Here is a 24854-nt window from a genome sequence, read left to right on the forward strand (position 1 = left end):
ACAGTTGGGATTGTTAAGGACATGGCAAAACAGATTCTAATAAGTGAGGCGTACATAGGTTAGAGTATTGGTCTGAGAGCTTTTTGACTCTGCGAAAGCTTCTGGGAAAAAGGAAATCCTATTGGTCCTACTAAAAGGCAGTTCAGTTTCCCTCACGAGACTGTAATTGCTCTTTAAGCTTTCTGCTGTGATGGATTTGCATAATTTTACTCACTTGATCTCCCCGGGAGGCTAAAAAGCATGTTAATCCCAAGCAGCTGATTAGGATGGGACTAGCTCCCCGCAGATCCCAGACCACGGCCCTGAGGCAGAACAGGTGCCCAGCTGAGGTGGACCACAGGGCCTGACGCGCCAGGCTCGCTTGCCCGTAGCTGTTCTGGGTCGGGAGGATTGTAAGAACAAAGATGCGGGCTTTTTATATGTTATCACTTCAGAGCCTTTGGTTTTTTAGAGTGTAGCAAAAATGAACTGTGTTCCAGCAAGGTGTTGGAAGCCTGGAAAACGTGGAGTCTAGTCTCAGCTCTGTCCCTGACTCCCGTGACCTTGACTGGGCCTGTTCATAAGGCAAAACGATGGTCCCTTTGGTGCAGTTCTCTCTATCTGTTGAGGGGATCAAATAAGGATTGTGAAGTTTCTAAGAAATGAGTTACTGGATCATTGGGAGGACCAAAATATTCTGTCTGAATCCTTACAGAGAACCTCCTGTCATCCAGCTCTGTGCCCACTGCTGATAGAGACTCTTCTCCCACTACACATCCCAAACTGTCGACGCTGCAGCGGTCTTCATGTTCCACCCCACTGTCCCAGACCAACCGTTACACCAAAGAACAAGATTATCGACCTAAAGCAACTGGGAGAAAAACGCCCACCTTGGCATCCCCAGTTCCAGGAACACCTTTTCTCCGCCCTGTCCATCAAGTTCCCCTTGTCCCCCACGTCCCAATTGTGCGGCCTGCTCACCAGCTTCACCCAGGGTTGGTCCAAAGGATGCTGGCCCAGGGAGTACATCCACAGCATCTTCCAAGTCTGCTCCAAGCTGGTAAGTCTGACCTGCCATGGCAGCAGCTGCTAGAACTGATGACATGCTGTGCTGGGGGAGGTTTGCATCCTTAGAATGATGTTGCTAGGTTTTTTTTTTTTCTTTTCCATTTTAACCAGTAGGTGCAAGCTAATCTATCCCTTTGTCCATTAAAAGATTAGGAACCTAGCTTAAGCATTCTTCATTCTGAATAAACTTTCAGATTAGCAAAACTGTACAGCCAAGCTTAAAAATTTCCAGGCAGAGTATTTCTCACGTTTCTTCTTTCTGCCCAATAGGTGTGCTTCCTCCTGGGATGGACCTTACTCATTTACAGGGAATATCTGGCCCAATCCTGGGTCAACCTTTTTACCCTTTACCTGCCACTAGTCACCCTCTCCTAAACCCTCGTCCTGGGACACCTCTGCATCTGGCAATGATGCAACAGCAGCTGCAGCGCTCAGGTAGGTTCAGGAACGGGCCAGGTAAGCTGAGGATGGGCTGAATAGGCTCAGAGTTTTTGGACCAGTTCCCAGTGAAGGGGATGAAATGATACTGACCATTCATTCTTTAACTTACCCTAGCAAGACTGGGATAGGGGTGTAACCAGATAACAGGATGAAGTAAACCAACCTCTGGGATTTGGAACCCCTGTGAAGACAGTGGGAGAGCCAGGTGTGCTCTGGCTTTTTTTGTCCTTTGCCTCCTAGGAGAGGAGGCTGAGAATCCTTCCAACAGTTCAGCATAGGGACTGCCAAGAGTAGATGCTCTCACCAGCTCATGTCAGTGCTTCTGTGATGTGGCTGCTTGTCATGGGAAGTAGTGATGTAACTAGGATGGGTTCTCAGTATGGATGGCTCCTGAATAGCTCAGCTTCCCAAGGTACTCTCTTCTGGTATTTTGCAAAGGGGTTTCCTAAAGAAGCCTGGAATCGATCATCTGGTAAAGAATTCTGTCTGGAGTTTTATGGATAGGGTTTGAGTGAAGCAGGGCCTTAGAGAACTACTTCCCACCTTGTGCGCTGAGTAGTAACCTCCCCTCTTATCCCCACAGTTCTCCATCCTCCAGGCTCTGGTTCCCAGGCAGCAGCTGTCAGCGTTCAGACGACACCCCAGAATGTGCCCAGCCGGTCCGGCCTGCCCCACATGCACTCCCAGCTGGAGCACCGCCCCAGCCAGAGGAGCAGCTCCCCAGTGGGCCTCGCCAAGTGGTTTGGCTCGGATGTGCTGCAGCAGCCCCTACCCTCCATGCCCGCCAAGGTCATCAGTGTAGATGAACTGGAATACCGACAGTGAACAGGCAGGCAGGCTCGCCGGAGCCTGGACCCTGGTGGCACCTGGTCAGAGCTCTGCTTCCTCATCTCGGGTTGATTTATGGGCCTTTATTTTGTGGCACTCTGAGCAAAGCTGTTCACGGCACCCAGGCACCTGGTGTGGTCTGCATCATGACAGAAGGAACTTAACCCGAGTGGAACCTACGTGGTCTGAATACAGGATGCACGGTGTTGTCAGTCCTGGAAACAGTCTTTTTTTTGTAAGATATGTGAATGAAGTGTTGGTGTCTTCACCAAAAGGTGACACCTTAAGGGTTCTAAGGAAATAAATGTATAGAACCTTGTGTACAGACCTGTGTATAAACAACTTTTGTACATACATATAGGATAGCTTTTTTGAACTTATACAGCTGTACATAAAAGTAGCTGACATTAGTTAAGCCTGTGTCAAGTTTGGATTTTTTTTCCCACTTGTACATTTGGAACTTTTTCTTTTGGCCCATTAAAATTGCATATGCTAAGTGTGTCAATGAAGTGAACGGCACTGTTGTGTTTTTCTTCCTGAATCCCTTCCTTGAGGGAGATTATCTGAAGTTTTAATTTTTCTTTAAAGCTCATGGAATTGAACTCTCATTTAGGAAAAGGAGCTATGGCCCTCTTTCGTGGGCCTTGAAGACCTCAATGGGCCAGTTTAGGGTGGGCTGACACTACAGGTATCTTGTGGCTAATACCAGATTACAGTGTATAGTTTCTAAAATTAAACCCACCTAGTGAAAAGTCTGTTTACTAGGTAATCATGTATATTATGGTAGTTTCTCCCAAACAAATCCACATTTACTGGGGCAAATGTCAACAATTGGTTGGCTTCCTGTTCTCCAGGTCAGTCCCCCTATAGGGCAAAATGGGGTCTCAGATTCTTGATTCAGTCTGTAATATTTTTCCATATAGAACTTCCCTCAAGACTCTGGTGTCTGTGTTAACTGATCCCTTGTGTTGTATCTCCTTCCTCAGCTCACAGTTATTTTCATTATTCACCTTAATTTCATGCACCACATTCTGGAAAAAAGGATCCTACCAGAATACTCTATGGTTTTAAGTCTCCTTTGCTGACTGAAGGTTTTTCAGTCCTATTGCTCTGAGGTGACAATCTTATTTTACAAGCTCCTCAACTGAACTCATCTAATTTCTCAATACTTGTCCATTTAGGGCCATTAAAGCTACTTTGACTTCATACTAGAGGGTCAAGTAATAAGACCATTCTCATTCACAGGTAAAGTAGGTAAGGTGATTGGATGTTGACTACAAGGGTGAAAAACAGCCTGAGTGCTGGGTGTAGCCAGTAAACCTGGAGCTGCTCACCCTGCTCGGTACATCCAGGAACACAAGAAAGCAAGTCGTCTTTCAACAAAAATGTGGCTTTATGGATTGAGCATGAGGTCTGTTTCTTCCTGGTACTTCAACTTCATTAGCACTCCCTCCCCCAGTGGGATCAACTGACCGTAATTCCTCAGCTACAGAAATATGCCGTTTAGACTTCTCCCAAATGCCTTGTTTCCTAGTTGAAACTGGGAAAGTCTCTGAAGAACAGTGGCAGAACACAGACACCTGAATCAGTTTCATCTTTCCTGTGTCCTCTTTCATGCTGAACCAACAGTTTTAGGTGTAGAGTAGGGAAGATTGGGTTGGAACTGTCAGTAAGAGCTTCACTTTCAGGCTAGAAGCTGGGATGACAGAAACAAACACGTGTAGGCACGAAGCAAAGGGAAAAGCCATCAGCCAATAATTGGTGAGATGGAGCCAGAAGGAAATGTGTTGCTGAGAAAAGAGCAGAAGCTAGTTACACAGATCTTAACGAAACTACTCTAGTGAATGGGACAGAGTAGAGGCAGAAGAGGAAGCTAATGCAGTCTTCATGAGCTAAGAGACAGACAAAGGATAAGGGCAGGAGAAAGTGCTGTCTCCGCTAACATGTCTTACATGGTACAACTCTGAGAACTTTAGCAGCAATCAAGGCCAGGACATGCAAGACCGCCTCAAAGTGAAAAAACAGGACCACAGAGAAGGTCATGGAAGTTAAGGCGGGGGCAGGTAAGAAAGGAAAGAGTAGCCAGCACTTGGGATTAGTTAGTAGTAATCAATAAGAAGGGGGTGGGGGGTGGGAATGTACAGCCAGGCCTTCTTCCAGGAGATAGCTATTGAGTATATTAAGATGGAAGGGAAGTCAGGTCTACTGGCCTGCAAATGAGATAAACACACTCCAGGAATGAAAATAACTTACACGAGTACCTAATTCTTCAATAATTCTATTCCCTTTACTAACAGTTGGTTCAAGAATGGGTATGTGACCCAATTTAGGCAATGAGACACAAGGACAAATTGGCTGGCACCCTCTGGAAAATGGCTTCCCCAAAAGAGCGATGCAAAGCCTGGGACTGAGCATTCTGTGGCTGAGGGAGGCCAGCTGTCCAGCAGAGCCAACAAACTGCAATGGACAGAGTAGCTTGATGGAAAGAATTTGGATCCTCAATGACACACCAGCAACCACAAGCCCTTCTGAGCTCCAGACAGCTTATGTGAGAGAAGAGTTTCCTTCCATTTCAGCTGGTTAAGTTAGTTCCTGCTGTTAAACACAGCTAAAAGCATCCACAGTTAATGGCACAGGACAGTGAGTCTGCTTAGCTGTGCTAAAACAGATTAGGAAAGAAAGATGGAATATGTACCAGCACAGGAAATTCAAGCCATGCTGTGACAGCCAAACAACTCTAGTCTTGGAGTTCACGAAGAGAAAGCTTTGCAGTGTAGGAGTAAGCCTCCTTGATGGCCCCTACGCCAGGCAGCATTTCTAACACAAAACTATACCTGTCTCCCAAAACTCCCAACTCTGAGCCCAAAAAGGGAGAGAAAGGAGTAGGATTCTCCCCCAAACGCCCCCAGGGGTCCACTGATAGGGGAAGGAGAAGGTGCTGAATGATGGAAGCAAGGCCTTGGATGAACTTGGATTTCAGCAACCTTCTCTCCCCAACATCCTGGCATTTCATTGAAGCCCAGTGAAAGTGATTCTGATTCTCTGAAAACGCCACCTATGCTGGGGCTGGAGAGCAAACCCTGGTGGAAATCCCATAGCTCAGAAAGCCAACATTTCTCTAAAGAGTTGGGGTAGGCTCTAGATTATGGCCTCTATCGTGAACGTACCAGTGATACCAAGGTCTACTGCAAAGTGACTAGGATACCAAGCCTGAGAGGCTTATCTCCTGGTCTGGGGACAGTGCTACGCCCAAGCTCTAGGAAGACTATCAGAGGGAAATAACTGTCACTAAGGTAACAGGAGTAACAAGTACTGGAAATGGCTAAGTATGTGGATAATCCCACATCCTCACTCCTCACAACCTGCTAGAGGATCTAGCTCACTTCATCTAAAATCAAACTGTCTTCCTATGTTTCTCTTCTCCCCGATTTTCTCAGGGGCTACCCTTCTCTATCATCCCTGTAATCCATACTGGAATAATCTTTGACTTTTATTCCTCCAAAGAGCAAGTTAGTCAGTTACTGAGTTTCGCCTTCTCCTCTGTACCTATATGCCCAAACCCTTCCTCTGCCCATATTCTCACTAGCCCAGTTCAACACACAGATTTTTGCCAATTTCCTATTATCAAGACAATTCCTTTAAATTTCTTTATTCCCAGTCCAAAACCTCTAATTATGCCCTTTGTACCCTCTAAGTAGTCCTGCGCCAATGCCTCCTCCTAAACTAACCTCCCACCTCCATACATACACATATACCTACAAACCTGTTCTGAGCACACTGGTTGCCTCCCTTGCAATATTCTGCCTCCATGCCTTCACCCAGGTTATGTGTGGGGCCAGGACTGCCATGGGAGTGCAAGCAGAAGGGCTGGGCTATGAGAAAGGAGACACTTAGTGGTGCTCAGCTGGCAGCATGATTCAACTCAATATTCAGCCCAACACTGACAACACAGCTGTGCTCTAACTAGAGGAAAGGGAACAACATGAGCCAACATTCACCAAGGACTTATATGCCAGACACTATGCTAATAAGCATTTTGCAAGTACCATCTCTCTTAATACTAAGAATCTTCATTCTAGAAGTGTCACTACTACCTCGATGTTACACGAGGAAATCGAGGCTTATAGAAGTTGAGTAATTTCTGCAGGGTTCTACGGCTAATTAGAAGTGGGCCTGCAATCCAAAGCCTGATGTGCCTGGTCAGAGTATTTTACTCAACTGCCACACTACACCATCTCCCAAGTGGGCTAGCCTTGCAGGGAATAATCAGTTAGCTTACATCAAGTCCTTTCTCCAGTATCATCTAGAAAAGACCACCTGAAAGGACTAAAGGCCACATCAGGTTGGAAGGGTTTCCCATAACTAACCATCAAGTGAGATGCTGCAGTCACACTGCTATCCATTTCACATTTAAGACCAAGCTCCCAAGTACCCCTTGTGCAGTTGCCTCACTATACATACCCATCCTCATTCAGTCCACCCCAAAACAAATTCTGACAATGACACATGAACTGTACATAGATGGCTGGCCTACCAGGTCCTTTATGCAGTTCAACGTACAAGGTGATACTAAGTTAAGACAAATGATGTTCCAATTTGGGAGCCTCCATCTCCCTCCCCTGTATCCTGGCTGCCAAAGCCAGACGGGGATTGGGGTCGGGTGTTTGGTCATGGGGGAAGCTGCTGTGGTTGGCCCGGCAGATGGTGGATGGGGAAGATTTCACTTCTTCACAATCTGAATGACATCCTCGTCCTCCAACGTATGGTCTTTACCCACTTTCTGAGGATTGTGTTTCACAGAGAGACCCCAGACCAGAGCGCTGTATGGAAGGGAAAAAAAGAACAGTCAGTGTAAATAATCACCTAGCTCCCGTGCTATCTACCTAGGTGCCACTTTCTGCTAAGATTTAGCATTCCGGTTCTTAAGAGCCAAAGGCTTAAACAGCCAAGGTCTCCTGTCCCCAGTCAAGGTCCAGAGGCTTTAGCTTCCCCAACAGTGTGGCACACGGGAGCCTTGACATAAAAAGTGGCAAGGACTTTTGGAAGTTGTGTGGTTCCTCTTGTTCCAGAGCCAACTTAGAAAAGTCAAAAAGAAAAACTGCAAATGAGAAGTGTGACAAGACCAATTTAAAATTACAAGGAGAAAGTATAGGTTTATTACAGAGAAATACTCTGAAGTAATCGACTGGAAATTCAGTCCTACAGATGCAATGTCAGTTGCAGACTGTTACAGAGTACCAGTTTTTGCTGGGTCTACTGAAACCAGCAGTGGGTACTAGTAAGAAATGTAGGACGTCCTTCCTCAGCCATGCTAGGAAAATCCTCCCTCCCTATTAAGAAACCCTAATTGACATGGTCTCCTGATTTCTTAGAATACAGGAAGGTAAATTTTATCCAATACTAAGAGTATGATGTGTTGCTAATGGAAATCAGTGAAAAAGACACTAAGAACAGACTCACAGAAGCTAAGAACTATGTAGCAAAGGATAGCAAATGGTGGCCATATTATTATTATAATATTGCCTTTGCACCAAAACTTCTTTAAAATCTATATTCCACCCCCCCAAAAAAAATCACTAAACAAAATCTCACTTTTTAAATAAAAATAGATAAATAACAGGAACAGATATAACAGCATTAGTACAACAAATATATATAAAAATTTTCAAATGTACTTTAACAAGCAAAATAAATGCAAGGTAATCATTTTCTATCTTAAACTAGAAAGCTGGTTTTCAGCAATCATACTCAATGCCTGCAGAAAAGTCAATGCCTTCCGTTCTGCTGATGGCCATGTAAACAGGTTTAGTCCTTTCAGGAAGCAATGCAGCAAAACATATCAAAAGCCATATAATCATTCATCCTACTTTTGGATTAAAGAAATGAAAAACCCAGTTTATAGGATTATAAAAGTGATATATATGAGTATTATAACACATGGAAAACTGTGTATAGTAAATTATCAAAGGATGTGTGCGTGCAGTCAAGGGTGCAAAGGGAATGGAACAGGGACGTATGTTATAATTAGCAGGACTAAGCTGAATTTTCTTATTATTAAAATACCAGTTGTGCAATAATTTAAAAACAGGAAAATAGTTACCAAGTAAAATTCTACTTGCTTTGATATGTCTCTTCCCCAAAATATTTTTCTCCCCTTTCATTTAATTCCCTGGTTAACTTACAGTTCAGAGGCTTTGAACAGTATTCTGTTACCATGGAAGGCAAAAACCACACAGAAATTTATGAGGTTTTGAAAAAAGAAAATGTCTCACTTTCCCCAAGAGTCTCTTTTACTGATTCAAGTATGTGCCAAAATATAATGTTTGAGGATAGGAGAAATTAGCATCTATGTGTGGAATATAGTTATTTTTGATAAAAGGAATATGAAGCTTAATAAAAGAATTTACTCTTTCAGTATTTTTATGATCATAACAAGTATTTTTTAAAACATCACTGTTTTTATGCTTTCCTGATTTTCTACAATTATTTTCTATTTTATTTTTAAAATAATTTTTTAAATTTCAGACTGTAAAAATGGAAAGAATAATTCATTAATACTGTAATTCAGTTAGTTATAATATTTTTCACAGGATTACGGGTTGCAATTCTGAGCTACTTTACATATATATATAATATATATATTATATATAATATATATGTATAACATATATACACACACACACACACACAGAAGAATTAAATAAGCAGATTATATATAATGACAGCCAAGTTTCTCACTGTTGGAGAAAGTTAAAAGTAAGAAAAAGGATGGGGGGGAGGGTATAACTCAGTGACAGAGTGCATGCTTAGCATGCACGAGATCCTGGGTTCAATCCTCAGTACCTCTATTAAAAAATAAAATTTAATTAAATTAAAAAAAAGAGAGAGAATGCTAAAATGAACCCTGTAGTGTTAAGCTGGAATCAGAGGTAACAGTATAAACTCATGGTTTTTAATATAGAAAGATAAGGATGGATGGGTAAATTAGATAGATAGGTAGATAGATACATACTAAAAGAGAGAGAAATGATATATTTGTAAGCATAGGTTAGTATCTGTACGTATATTTCCTAGCTCTGTCTGCTGAGAGAGCCTACAAGCAAAAACAGCCCACTGACGATGAGCACACCTAGCACACAGATCTTGTAAACCGGGGCTTCTTGGAGAAGTGACTGACTCCAGGGCTGGTGCAGGGAAAATCACTATGAATCTAGTAGTGCCAAAGTAGGGAAATTTAAAAAAAAAGAAAAGGCAACCAATGAAAAGAACACAGGAGCCAATCTGAAGGAGTTCCTAATGACCAAAGCTGGAACAATTTGAACAACAAAATGATAGTATTGGTTTACAGCACCTACGAAATAAATATCCAAGAGCTCATATGGATATAAACTATGGATTAAATTAATAAATAGGGAGAAGTGACAGCTGTAACACACAACAGAGTTCCAATAAATAAATGTAAAATGAAAGAGGAAAAGAAAGAATCACCATTAACCATACAACATACCAATAAATGTTGCAGAAAAGCCCCACTACAGATGCTAAAATCAGCAGGCAAACGTCTGAGGAGAAACAGGATCTTCACAGCCTCAAAGTCTCTCCCAAGACATTTATCAAACACAAAGAGAATAGTATCTTTACAGCAGAGAAACCCAGCAAACACTTACATAACCAAGCATCAAAGCAAATATTACCATCAATTAGACAGAGCAACATCACGAATCCTGTGATACAATGCACTGAGGACAATCATCATTTTTTGTGCTATTCTTACCAGTGCATACTCTCACTTCAATCATGAGGGAACATTAGACAAACCCAAAGTGAGGGAGAGTCTACAGAATAACTGATCAGTACTCCTCAAAAGTATGTAGGATCCCTGGGCGTGGGGGCACACGCTCGTAGTCCCAGCTACACAGAGGCTGAGGCAGGAGGATCACTTGAGCCCAGCAGTTCTGGGCTGCAGTGCGCTATGCTGACTGCGTGCCACACAGCATCAATGTGGTGACCTCCTGGGAGCGGGGGACGGCCAGGTTGCCTGAGGAGGGGTCAACTGGCCCAGGTCGGAAAGAGAGCAGGTCAAAACTCCGGTGCTGATCAGTAGTGGGATCAGTGAATAGACATTGCACTCCATCCTGGCAACACAGTGAGACCCATCTCTTTTATTTGCCCCTCCCTGATTTAGGGGAATCCTGTATCTCCTAAATTCATGTATTCCCCTAAACAAATAATAAGTTTGCGTTAAAAAAAAAAAAGTACCAAGATCAAAGACATTGAAAGACTAAGGAAGTATTTCCACACTGGTAGAAAAGATACTAAAATTCAAATAAGGTCTATAGTTTTAGTTAATATTCTACCAATGCTAATCTCAGTTCTTGCTAATTGTACTATGATAATGTGCGCTGATAATGTTAGAAGTAGGGTGAAGGACATAAGGAAACTATTACTATTTTTGAAACTTTTCTGTAAGCCTAAAATTAGTTTTAAAATAAGATAATATAAAAAAATTTTTCAGCCCATATCAGCAGTGAGAAGTATGAGAAAGAGACCGGCGCAGGGAGTGGGGTTGACCCATGCGTAAGGTTTAAAGGGGTCCTCAGTGAAGCCCAGTATGTTGCTGGCAGGAAGAATTAACATTTGTGTTTGCCAAGAGGAAGATGAATTAACAAGAGAAGTCAGAACCTAGTTCATAGTAAGTAAATGAAATGAGCAACCTGATCATCTGTACTATCAGCCATCCCAACCTAAAAAGGCTTCCAGAGCTATTCCTGCTCCAAACCAGCACAGTTTTAAGAAGACACTGAAAAGTTCTAATCAAGCAAGCATTTCAGCAGCCTCTCTGATGCCCAATTTCTGTAATGCTATCCTAAGAACTGCTAGTTGGAACCAGCAGCTTGTAGGGAAAAGAAGGCACTACATGCCCATGATACTTACTATTTAAATTCTTTGATAAGATTTTTGTGAATCTTCATGCAGAAATCCTCCACCGTGGTCCTGGAGTAAGGCAACACCACTGGGGATGTGTAATCTGGCAACTGGCCTTTGGGTTTGGTGTAACTAGAACAGCGAGGGAGCAGAGGTTATCTACTTCTTGAAATGTTTCATGTGCGAATGCAAATCAACCCTCCATCGCCCTGAAGATCAGACCAGATAACCTCCATCTTGAGGAAGAATGTGCCCTCAATACAGGGCACATTGTGGATGATAGGAATTTATTTGTATTTCCAAAAAGAGACCGATTATGTTACTGAGTTCCTGAGGGTATCATTTTAGGACAACCTGGTTTAAGTCCTACAGTAATGTTACACTATCCACTAAGACTTACATCCTCACTAGTTTCAAATAGTCCCAGATCTTTTCCAACAGGTCATCAAAATTCCAGCGGTGATGGGCAGAGATGGGCACACAGTGAGGCACCTTATAGATGATGTCCAGTTCCTCAATGGAGATCTGATCAATCTTATTTAACACATAAATACAGGGGATATAAACTCTATGAAAACAGAAGAAAAACAGTACATTAGTTTGCAGCTGTGGGCAAGATTGTCAGTCTGATTATCTCCCTCACCCAGGACCTCAAAGCAGAGAATCTCAAAGGGATCATAAGTAGGCCAGCACACAAAAAAGCTTCCTACCAAAATAAGGTAGAACATCCAAAAAGTGAACCATGGGTTGAGAAGTAACAAAACTCGGGCCGTAGTCTGTTGCCACACAGCTAATTACTGAGAAAGCATGCTGCAGCGGAAAGAACACAAGCTTTGGTGTCATACAGACTGAATTCCCAGCTCTGTCACTTTCTAGACATGTGTCCCAGAGCAAGTCTCACAGTCAATTTCCCAGAGTTGTTTTACAAGTTGTAAGAATGTAAAGTACATCACTAATAATGTATTTCATGATAACTTTAAAGAATGGAAAAAAAGTTTTTAACACAGTATCTAGCAATGTCACAGTCCTAATGCTCAATCAATACAGCAGCTAAGGTTACTAATAATTAGGCAAGCCACAACTCTCAGGCTTTAAGTACCTTACTTACTAAACCCCTAACTCAAAGCAGTGGCTTTTGTTTGTTTTCAAATGAGGATTAAATAAATTCATGCAAGAAACAGGAAAAAAATGAACAGGAATGTAACTAGAAAATATTATATCCAAATGCCAGGAATAATTTTAACAGTGGTTTCAATTATTATTTAATTTCAAATACTAATAATAGTAATATTTTATGGAATAGGGTTTCAGCTATATACCCTTAGGTTACCCTTAGAGAAAACAGATACAGCCCAACCTGCTCTGAGTTCTGCACAGCAGCGTAAAGAACTTCTCAGATGCATTAATTCTGGGAGAGCAGATTGAGACACTACTTTCTTCAACCACCATATGACACAGAGCTTGGGGGACAGCCTAGTTTACAGTAAGTAACTGAAATGAGAAATTTGATCATCGTGATCAAATTTCAGAGCAAAGAAGGATATCAGCAATCAAGACCAACCCTTCATTTTAAAGCTAAAGAAAGCAAGGCCCACTGTTATTTTAAATACCACAACTGGAGTTAGAATCGATGTCTGCCAGATTCATAATCCGATGTTGTTTCCATTACAAGGCTTCCAATTCATACTTAGGCACCATTCAGTTTGTACCTGTTTCCTTCCACCACATCAATGAGGTCATCCGCTGTGGCATCACTACGCAGAGTCACATCAGCATTATGAATTTTGTATTCAGCCAAAATGCTCTTCACAGTTTCAGCATCCAGCTCGCTCTGAGGGCACTGAATAGGCACAGAAGACAATGACTGGTAAACAATCTCCTAAGAGCATCTCTTGGTGTACCTGGATAATCCTACATAAGGTGCAAACTTATTTCTAAAGACTGTTATCCTGGATGAGGATAACTTACTTCTAGTAGGAAATACTTAAAAACTACAATTTTTTCGAACTCACAAGAAGGTGCTATCGTATGAATTGTTTCCCTATCCCCAAATTCATATGTTGAAGTCCGAACCCCAGTATCTCAGAATGTGACTGGAGATAGGGTCTTTAAAGAAATAATTATATTAAAATGAGGTAATATGGGTGGGCCTTAATCCAATGTGACTGATGTCCTTTCAAGAAAAGAAGATTAGGACACAAACACACAGAGGAAGATCATATGAAGACACAAAGCCATCTACAAGCCAAGGAGAGAGGCCTCAGAAGCAGCCAGTCCTGCTCACACCCTGATCTCAGATATCCAGTCTCCAGAATCAAAGATAATTAAATTTCCGTTGTTTAAGCCACCCAGTCTATGGTACTTTATTATGGCAGCCTTAGTAAAAATAGAGAATACGGAATGCTCAAATTCGAACATTATGACAGGATAATGGAAAAGCTCTTTTGGGCAGGACAGTTCAAACCTGTGCCAGCCAAATAATCTGGACTTCTAGAATGTTAAAAGCTGCAGGAAGTTCTCAGTCCTCAATTACATGACTTAGAAGCAGTATTTGATAGAATTGATGGCTCCACAAATCAGAAACACTCTCTTCACTTGGCTTCCAGGATTCCAAACTCTTCTGGTTTTCCTTCTTCTTTGCCTGAGAAGAATTATTTGCTGATTCTTCCCATCTCCCAACCTCTAATTATTGGGGGGAGGTCACAAAGCTCAATCCTCGAACCTCTTCTCTGTTTATACTAACTTCCTCAGCTAAGATGATAGCTTTAAAGATGATAACTACTAGGGGAGAGGGTATAGCTCAAGCGGTAGAGTGCATGTGTAGCATGCACAAGGTCCTGGGTTCAATCCCCAGTACATCCTCTAAAAATAAATAAACCTGATTGCCTACCCCTACCAAAAAAAAAAAAAAAATTCAGTCATTTCTTTCTCTCATAATCCACATCCAATCTAGCTGTAATTCCTACCAGCTATTTCCAAGATCTTTCCACAATCAACTACTTTACGTCTCCTCCACTGTTAACCCTGGTCTAAGATTTTTTTTTTTTAACTTTTTTTGGGGCAGGGTGAAGTAAAGGCCATCACTTTTTGATTGGATTATTGCAATAACCTCTTAAATGGTTTCTTTTTTAATTGAAGTGTAGTCGATTTACATTAGTTTCAAGTGTATAGCAAAGCTATTCAGTTATATATTCATTTTTTTTCTTCCATTTGAGCTCATTTCAAGAAACAATATAGTTCTTTGTGCTGTACAGTAGATCATGTTGTGTATCTGTTTTATATACAATAATGTATACCTGTCAATCTCAAACTCCTAATATATCCCTCCCCTCTCCCTGCTGGTAACCAGTTTGTCTTCTATGTCCATGAGTCTATTTCTGGTTTGTAAATAAATTTTGTATTTTTTGTTTTTAAGATTCCACATACAGGTGACATCATATATTTGCCTTTCTCTGACTTACTTCACTTAAATCTCTCTCCTTTTGTTCTTAACCCATTTCAGTCTATTCTCAACAGCCAGATTGATTCCATTAAAACCTAAATCAAATCAATTTTACTCCACAGACTGGAACCCAACCAGAAGTTGCCTATCTCCTGCCCAGTAAAAGCACATATGGACCTACACTATGACTTCATTTCTTACTAACTCTCCTACTTGCTCACTCTGCTGTTCCTCAAACATGCAAAGGCATGCTCTACCTCAAGGCCTGGCACTTGGATGTCCCCTTTATATGAAATGTTATTCAAGATAGGAATCTCATTTGGTTCACTCCATGTCACCTCAGTTAAGACTTCTCTGATCAACCTACTTAAAACTGCAACCCTCCCACCAACACTCTCCATCTTTCCCTAGTTTACTTTTGTCCTTAGGTTTACTATCATCTAATATGCTATAATCACTAATTAATTTTGTTTGCTACTTTCCCCATTAGAATACAAGGGCAGGAACTTTTGTCTATTTTGCTCCCTCTTCCCTTCCCCTCAAAAGCCTAAAACAATGCTTGGCCCATGGTAGGTGCTCTATAAACTTGTGTTGAATGAATGAAAACAGATGATATTGGTAGCTCTCTACCTCACGCAAGCATAACACTGGTTTACAGTTCCATACCACCTCAAATAAATAACCCAAAAGAGGAAGTAAAGCCAGAAAGATAAGTCTGAGACTGACTCTTGTCCTACTCTGTCAGTCATTACAACATCATTGTGTTACCTTGATTAATGCTGGAAGAAGCCAGGCAATTTCCAAATGTCAATGTCCTTGTACCTCAATCCACTCCCCACCCTAGTCCCTTCAGCAACCTGTCCCATATCACCTTCTCCACTTACAGTGGCCGTGAGATTAATGCCTCCCTTATCCTTCTTCTTAAAGCCAATGTTGGGGGGTTTGCTGTTCAAGCGAATGCCAAAGCCTTCCAGCTCATTTTCAATTATCTTCTTATGTCCCAAGGGTTTCAGGACATCCAGAACAATCAAGATCAAGTTACACGTTCTAGCCACTGAAGAATTGAAAACAAATTTTCTTTCAAATTTTTTTCAAAGCTCATTAAAGACTTAACATAACTCAAATATTCAAAAAGGTGGGTGTGGGGGAGATGGTCGTGTAAAGCTCCTATACTTAAGAGATAAAGGATTTTTTTTTCAATACATAGACACACATGAAGTTCTTAAGGTTACCAAAGATTTACACCAGAAGTCAATTTGCAATGTATGCTTTATTTTCTATTAGTGTACCTAGAAGATGTGTCAACTTCTAGATTCACAAGCAGAAAAATAATTCGGAATGAAGATACAAACCAGGCAATAACCTGAATCCCTGAAAAAGTTCAGAAAGATTTAAAACAACAAGAATTCTCAAAGAATAAGATTATCTTATATCTTAATAAGTTAGCATATTTTTGTAAACTTCACTGAGGTATAATTTATAAAAAATAAATAGTGCCTATGTTAAATATATGGTTTGATGACAAATGTACATACCTGTATAACCACCACAGCAATCTAGATTCAGAACATTTCCATCACCTCCAAAAGTGCCCTAAGGCCCCTTTGCAAACCATCTTACCCTCAGTTTTCAATCAATCACTGATCTGCTTTCTGTCACCATAGGTTAGGTTGCATTTTTTTTAGAGTTTCATATAAATGAAATCATACACAATGTAGTCAGTCTTCTGTGCCCAGCTCTTTTAATATAGCATAATGTTTCTGACAGTCATCTATGAATGACTTTGAACCCATAATTCTATAAATGGCTAAATTAGTAAGTTAATATAAGTGTAGAATAACAATATTTTCAAACACAAAAAAAACAGAACTCACCTATCATTCTTTTTCAGTATGTCAGTAAAAACTGTGACTCAGCAAAACATTAAAATAACCCCAAAAATATAAAACACTGACTCTAAGAAATAGGGGATCCCACACAAGAACACAAAAGAAAATCTCAGGATGACACCCATGTGTAAAGTCTAGAGCTGCACTGTCCAATACAGACTCCACTAGCCACCTGGGGCATTTCAAATTCAAGTTAATTTCAATTAAATAAAATTTAAAATTCAGCTCAATTGCACCAGACACATTTAAAGTGCTCAACAGCCATATATGCCTATGGCTACCACATTGGACAGCACAAATTCAGAACACTTCCACTACTGTAGAACATTTCCATTACTGGACAGGTCTGGTCTAGGAAGCAACCAATCCAGACTGAAGCATAAAAGACAAAGGGAAGACAGCAAGGTAGTGTCAGAGTTGAGAGGAGAGAATGAAATCAGTAAGACAGTATTTGGAACTGTATTCAAGTATCTAGAAAAATACTGATTGGTAGGCATTTGATCTATTGGAACATTTGAAAAATATTAGCAAACACAGAAAAGTAAACAGAACAAAAGAGAGAGTCAATTATTAATTCCACAAAAAATAAACTTCAAAAACAGATTTCAAGAGAAAGAAAACAAGTCATAATATACTACTTATCTCAGCACTGAACAAGTTACAGTCTTTATATAATAATGTAAACTATGACTGATGAGTTAATTAAAAATTATGATATAATTTCTTTAAAAGAATAGGAAAAGAGGTATGTAGTATAAGAGAGCTAATTTTCTACCATAACATGAAACCAACAGATGGTGTCTAACCATGAAATAGCAATATAAGCATAATATTTTAAAATATGAGGATAAGTAGAATAGTTGAAGATTTGACATAGTTGCCAATGGGGAATGACAGTAGAGGTGAAGAGAGGTGGGGTAGCAGATTGTTGCAATCAAGATTAGCCTTTTATAACATTTTACTTTAAATTAAAAAAAAAAAAAAAGAAGAAGAAAAGGCATGGGTGGGAGTCAGGAAACCTGAATTCTGGCTCTGAATCTGCCCAACAGTGCAACACTGTACCAAAGCACTTCACTTCTGTCCTTAGTGTTTCTCTTCACATGGGGATCTGGACTGTTACTGTCTGAGATCCCTTCAAGTTCTGACATTCTACTCCAGTGAAAAGTCAGGTAAAACTATTTCCTTCACAGTGATACTAAAAGACCCATCTAAAAGAACAGTACCAAATAAAATAAAATAAAATAAAATAAAATAAAATATAAAATAAAATAAAATAAAATATAATAAAATAAAATATAAAATAAAATTAAAATTAAATAAAATAAAATAAAATTAAATTAAATTAAAATAAAATAAAATAAAATAAAATAAAATAAAATAAATAAAATAAAATAAAATAAAATAAAATAAAATAAAATAAAATAAAATAAAATAACCCAATAAAGGGATGATATCCCAGGACGGTGGCCTTGGACCACTTACCTGCAATGACTTGACGGCCTCTACCTTTCCCATCCTTGGCACCCTCAATGATACCTGGGAGATCCAGAAGCTGCAAGATTAAGGACAAGAGAAAAGAGAGAAAAGGAAAAACTGGTTGTAAATCTGAACAGATCAAATAGAATGATTTATTTCTCAAGATCCAAAATTAGGAGATCCAAACCCAATCTTCCTTATAAATGAGTGTGTAAATCTTACTTTTACTAAACATCTAATAAATGTCAGCTACAAGCTTCTTATATACTTCATCTAGTTTAAAATAGTCTAACTACTCTGTGAATAAGGATATTAGCTGAGGTTCATAGAGGTTAGGTGATTTGGCCCAAAGTCACACTCCTAATAAATCAAGTAAGATTATAACCTACATGTGTGGGGGGGGGCAAATCCATTATTCTACATGAGTATCTTTCCGTATTCCTCCACTTTTCAGGAATTTGAACCTCCACAAAAATTCCTTACTGTAGATAATAACTGGATTAGGACATTCACAAATGATAAATACTGAGACCTTTGCAAATCCCCCAATTCACAAAAATTTCTGCAGTCAACCTTAATCAGGTGAGCACGTAAGAATCACTTGTAAAACCATTAAAAATGCAGGTATCTGAGCCTCATCCCTGCAGTCTGATTTGGAGGAGTCAAAGCAGGGTTCAGATATCGATCTGTATTTCAAAAGGCTTCAAGGGTGACTATGATATGTGTCCGCAGTTGAAAATGACCACTCAATTGCTCAGGAAATGTGATAAAGTAAAACCTCACACAAGTCACAGTGTATGTATCTAATGATAAGAACATCAAAACCAACTCCACAGCACATATGATTCAAATTCACATGTGAGCAAGGTTACAAACTATAGTTAGAAGCTTGTAAGAGTCATGTTAAGAGCATATATAAAATTTGAAAATACCAAGGGTCTACTGTACAGTCAATATTGAATTATTCAAGTGAACAGACAGGGATATAGTTGCAGTTTATCATTTAAAACTAGCCTTTGCTATAAGCATTTTGACATTATAAAACTATAGTTCACGTTAAATAAACCACAATGAAAAAGAACTCAGGAGGTGCTTAGAGAGTTCAAGATTTTCATTCAAGAACCTGCTCAAAAGCTCCTTCCTATTCCTCACTACATAAAAAATAACATTATCTCCTTTAAAACTGATACATCAGTTAAATTGAGCTACTCTTTCTCTTTCAAAGAAGATAACTTATGTTCAATATACCTGCCTTGACTTGGAAACTCTGGTTACACTGATTTTAAAAGCTACATTGGGAGTAAGGAGCACACCAGATCTTGATTTCTATACACCTATCTCTAATGAAATGAACAGTGCTCCTTCAGAAGTGGTTGATTCCAGGACTGAAGCAGGGAAAATATAAGATTAGCCTGGAACACCGTGTGTTGGCCAGAAAATAAGGAAGTACTCACGAAAAGAAAGGGGCTTCTGGAAAGAACACAGGTGCCAACCTAAAGGAGTTCCTAATAGTCATAGCTGGAACAATTTGAGTAATAAAATAATGGTAGTACTGGATTATCACCCATAAAATAAATATCCATGAGCCCACAGTGATAAACAAACAAATAAACAAATGGGAAAGAAGGAACAACTCCTCCATATAGTAGAATTCTAATTAATAAATGTAGTAAGAAAGAGAAAAACAAAAAATCACCATTAGGCAAGATCCACAGACAAATGCTAAAATGAGAGGGCAAGTTTGTGAAACAGGATTTACATCTTTTCAAAGTATCTCCCCCAGGATGTTTATTAACTACAAAAAGAAAGATAACAGCTTTGTAGTAGAGAAATCCCAGACACCACTTTAACCAACTGATGGGGGTCAACATCACCAATAAGACATACTGACATCATGAATTCCTAAGACGCACGGAGGAGGACATACCATTTCTGTGGTATGCTTGCCAAAAAAAAACATAATACCTCAGTATAATCAACAGGAGTCCTAAGGACCCTGGCAAGGTGAAACATAAGCCCCTTGATTTTTAAAGCACTGTACATACACTTTGTAGGCCAATCTCGGCCTATGTGACATCAGTTTTCTTTATAACATCCCTGGTAAGTGGTGGTTCAGCCACTACTTGAACACAGTAATTAATTACCTCAAGAGGCACCATTTCATTTTTAGGCACCTTTATTGTTAAAAATATCTTTCTTCCGAACAAAAAATCCCAGAAGTTTCCCTCCTTATAATTCTTATTAGGTGGTTCTAATTTTGCACATCCCTCCTACCAAGCCACAGATTATGAGTCCTCTGCCACAAAACAGACTTTTTAAAAATATTTGAGGGCAGTCATCTTAATTCAGTTAAGCATACCTATTAGTATGCTTACTTAACTTGGTTTCTGAACAAAGAAGGGTGGGAAAAACAGGCAGAGTGAACAGATGGAAAAGAAAGCACTGTGCAAAAAAGAGGGGAAAAAAAGGTCAGAAGAGACTGAAACAAATGAAGGTTTTGAGGAAAAGGCAAGAGATATTTATTCTAATACATCTAGAAGCCCAGAGAGAGATGCCACAGTATCTCATTAGGAAAGAGGTTACTCTCTGAGATGCCAAACTTTCGAGCCTCTGGAACCAAATGAAATTAAGCAATGGTCCAGATATGCCCAAGCATCCTTATTCTTGTTATATACATTTAGACATAAAGTCCTAGAAAGGTACATATCCTAACAGTCTCCACATGGGCACCTAACCAGAAAGATAAAAAGCCACTGAAAATACCACCCGGATACTAGTCCCTCCCTACACTGGATTCTATAGTAAAGAAGCATGAATGCACCTCAGAAGTCACTGTGCAGCTCAGCAAGAAGTAAAACAAATGCCTACACCAAGAGCTTCCAAATGATGTACCAAGGCACTTGCTGCACCACAGAGAACTTAGGGGTGACATATGGAATGTTCTAAATTTTCAAGGGAAGCAGTTCTTGATACCTGTCAGGCACTGAGGGAACTACTAGATCAAAAAAGCTCACAATTTCATTAGATCCTACTACACTGCTTTCCATGACACCAGATCTGAATCTTTGGGAAGTTAGATTTTTCAGCAGATATTATGGTAAAAAGTCAGTACCACAGAAAAATTAATGTGGAAAAGGCAACAAATTTGGGAGTATTCAATCTGATTCCAAAGTCTGAGAAGTTACGTGGTACCCAACAGTGCCCATACCCCATTAGTAAATAACTGTGGCTGTAAAGACATAAATAATTGCATTTTTTGGATCTGTTTAACAAATGGAACCCATTAGGTATTTTTTTTTGGCTGGGAGCACTGTAAAAAAATTACTAGGACAAGAAAAGTTGTTAGGAAATAACTGCTGAGCCGCTAAGGGTACTGTGAATGTAGAAAGTCTGGAAACCTCTAGCCTAGATTTAAATGTCATGAAGTTCAGAATTTGTCTTATTAGCTGTGCAGCCAACAAGAATATTTTCCATTATATTTTACATATATCTTCCTTCATACCCAAGAGGACTCCTTATTTGGGAGCCCTAAATCTGCCATCTATCTAAGAACTTCTCAAGACACCAACTTCATTAGGCTTCACAGAGAATTTTCCTCTAAAAAGGGCCTGATCATTTCTACATTAAAAAGGTTCTGGTGGCTCCCCCAGCTACTACATAATAGATAAAATTCAGCTTCCTTAGCAGGCACACAAGACCTTTCATAATTCAGCTCCAATCTACCTTTCCAGATTCAGTTTCTACCACTCCCTGTCCCACACCTAAGCTCATACCATAGCAAACTGTTCACCATTAAGGCTCCTTGAAATTGCCCTTTACATTCTCTGGCTGGAGAAATTCTATTTGAACTTTAAGACCCACCCCATTGTTACTTTCAACATGAAACTTTTTTTTGTCTTACCAGACGATCTCCCTAACCACCCTCAGGTGGAAAAAGTAGTCCTTCCTTTCTCCTCACAAGTCTCCACTGTTGTACAGTCAAACACTATCCCATTGCTTTATTGTTTTTATGTACTATTTTATCTCCCCTGCTAGACACTGAGGGCCTAGCAGATCAAAAATCAGCCCTGGCTTACAGGGAGTTCTAAATAAGTGCTTTTTAAATAAAAGAATTGATTCCTTCCCTTCCTTGGCTTGCAGACCTGACTCACCTGGATCTTGGCACCTTTGTATCTGATGACACCAGGCACAGTGGTCAGAGTAGTGAACTCATAGGCTGCCACCTCGGAATAGACTCCCGCCAGATTACTAAGCAGTGTTGACTTCCCCACAGATGGAAAACCCACAAACCCAATTCGAGCATCACCTGTCTTGGCAACATCAAATCCTGAAACATCAATAAATATCAGAAAGAAGAGACAAGTTATCCCTGGGAGCACTGAGACTTGTAATTCATTTAACATTCTGGATGCCTATCCCTCTAGAACCTATTTCTCCAACTTGTTACAGTTTAGCTTTAGAACTTAAGCACACGAAATTCCCCCATAGCAAGTCACAATATTTAATGCAGTGTTTGATGTAAAAACTTTATGCCTCTATAGCTTAAACTGTTGCATATCCTTCTAGCACCCATAGTACTTAAGAGACCAAATATTAAATAACTGATCTAAAAAAATTGGTTTCTCTTTTTTCTTACAAACCCTGTGACTGAGTCTTCTTTTCTTACAATAGGTTGCAAACAAATTCAAAGTCAAATTTGTGGCCCTTCTCTAGGAAGTGTATAAACCTTACGACTTACTTTTGGTCCTAAACTTTGCTCTCTTGGCTTCAACCTATTCTTTCCACCAGCATTTCCCTTTGTATCAAGTTTCTCAATTATTCTTTATATTGTTGACTGTATTTATTTACATGTTTCTGTGAGCCACTGTAAATCTATTTTGGATCAGTACAGGATATATATAAATAAAACCCTAGCTCACTTAAAAACTATTCATTTGCCTTTAAAATCAGTAGAATAAAATAAAATAAACACAATTCAAGAATTTATGCCTAGAAAATTACAAATCTACGTTCATAGAAATTTTAAAATTATGTTTAAACCATACACCTATATTATCTTGATTAAAAATTACACCCCTCAAAAAAACTGATGAAGAAAAACACAAACCTTCTCCTGGCCCACCACCACCACCACCTTTTGGAGTAATGAGTTCCCTGCGAAGCTTAGCAAGGCGAGCCTTAAGCAGCCCTAGGTGGTGTGCTGTGGCCTTGTTCTTCTGAGTCCGAGCCATCTATAAGGGAGGAATCACAGCCATAAATCAGAAAATCAGAGCAGTTCCTACACGGTAAAATAACCAGAATGAATGCTCCCTCAGCTCTGAGAGAATGTTTTTTCCTAGGTCCTACTAATGTCAACATATCCATTTTAAGGCAGACTTAAGAATAAAAATCCATTCTCTCCATCACCCAGCCCAATCTCCCAATTACATAACAAGCAACTGAGGTCCAAAGAGAAGAAACATGACCAAGGCTATTACAATTAGTATTCACAGATTAAACTAAAACTCAGCTGCTCATTCCTTTTCAATTGCTTGTACCTGGTGTGAACCATCCAATCTTAAAAAGCTCTGAGCGCTTCAAACAGAATCACACAACAATCCAGGTGGAGTCAACGGCTACCATAGGTGACAATTTACTTCCAGATTCTATTCCCTGGGAGCAAAACTCTGGGAAAGGGGGTCCTCAAAGTAGAGATTGGAGATAGGGCGAGGGGTTTGAGGGATGATGAGGAAAGATACTGAAGTACTTGAGCAGGTCAGGGCTGAAGTGAGGGGACAGGATTCAGTACTGCTCACACGAAAGGAAAATACTAAGAGAAATAATGTTCGGACAGGAGCCATCACTGAAAAAGGGTACTAAGTGCAGCCGTGTGGAATGTGGGCAATGGGAGGAGGGGTCAGGGAGGAGGGATTGGGGAACGCAGGCCCAGGCTGAGGGGGGTCGGGGGACGCGGGCCCGGTTCTGACGCGGCTGAAGGTAGTTCAGGAAGGAGCGACGCCGCCTAAGAGAAACGCTAAGACGGAATTTTCGAATGCCCATTACCTCGGCTTCGATCTCCGCGATTTTGGCCAAGGTGCTGCTCATGGTGACGAGCCGCAGGGAACGCAGTAGCCTCCAGAGGGGTAGTCTCCTTTCGCACACCCGGCGGCAAACCTGCCACAGCCACTAGGCGCTACAGCAGTGCGCAAGCGCGGACCTTCCACTTTCTCGCGAGAGTCAAGCCTGAGCCATACCGCGAGATGTAGAACGTGAAATGGTCTCCTCCTTCTTAGCCAACCCCGCCCCGTCCCGCGAGCCAGCGCGGTGTCATAGAGCCCGCGGGAGCGGGGGCCAGAGAGGCCGCCCAGGCCGTGCCTCCCCGAGCGCGCCGAGGGTCGCGCGCCGCTCGGCCCCGCCCCGCCGGACTTGCGCCCCGCGTCTGGCTCGCCCGGCGCCTGGTGTGTGACGAGTGACTCCTCGCCGCAGGCCCGCGCCCCGCAGCCCCTCTTCCTGAAAAGCTCGGTCACCCCGCCACCCCGCTTCTTCGCCCGACGGACGGGTCCCGGGGCCCCTTTCTCGCTGGGGAGACGCCCCGGGGGACTGATGTAGAGACCGATCTTCAATCGGCCGCGTCCTCTTGGGAAAGGAAAATGCCCCCTTTCCGTCACTCAGAACTAATTTTAGGTGTCTGTTTTGTTTACCCCCAACCCCTAGTAGAGTGCGTGGCACATGGTGAGCCCACAATAAATGCGTGATTGAACGGATAATTCCCAGGGACCCGGCACTTGCTTGTAATCCTGAAAAATTCGAAACTGTGTTAATGCCTC

At 40.8% G+C, this 24854-nt stretch overlaps 2 protein-coding genes across 7 annotated transcripts in view; one reads left to right on the top strand and one right to left on the bottom strand.

Annotated features, from left to right (window-relative positions):
• EIF4ENIF1 (eukaryotic translation initiation factor 4E nuclear import factor 1) overlaps positions 1-2825 on the top strand; it is a 39338-nt gene extending 36513 nt beyond the window's left edge. For all 6 annotated transcript variants that reach the window (XM_031443128.2, XM_031443125.2, XM_031443126.2 and 3 more), the window contains exons 17-19: positions 695-1039; positions 1318-1482; positions 2072-2825. In XM_031443128.2, the coding sequence (XP_031298988.1) occupies positions 695-1039; positions 1318-1482; positions 2072-2313 (752 nt within the window). In that variant the 3' untranslated portion in view covers positions 2314-2825. The remainder of the gene's footprint in view (positions 1-694; positions 1040-1317; positions 1483-2071) is intronic.
• A 4003-nt stretch (positions 2826-6828) lies between these two features.
• DRG1 (developmentally regulated GTP binding protein 1) lies at positions 6829-24265 on the bottom strand. The gene is made up of 9 exons (XM_010992253.3): positions 24091-24265; positions 23156-23279; positions 22200-22375; positions 18055-18124; positions 15568-15737; positions 12951-13081; positions 11642-11809; positions 11251-11373; positions 6829-7136 (listed from the first exon to the last, which is right to left on the bottom strand). Exons 1-9 carry the CDS (start codon positions 24130-24132, stop codon positions 7037-7039), a joined length of 1104 nt encoding a protein of 367 aa, XP_010990555.1. The 5' UTR covers positions 24133-24265; the 3' UTR covers positions 6829-7036.
• Between the last annotated feature and the right edge of the window lie 589 nt (positions 24266-24854).

This window comes from Camelus dromedarius, chromosome 31 (assembly GCF_036321535.1).
Source record: "Camelus dromedarius isolate mCamDro1 chromosome 31, mCamDro1.pat, whole genome shotgun sequence".
Lineage (NCBI taxonomy): Eukaryota > Metazoa > Chordata > Mammalia > Artiodactyla > Camelidae > Camelus > Camelus dromedarius.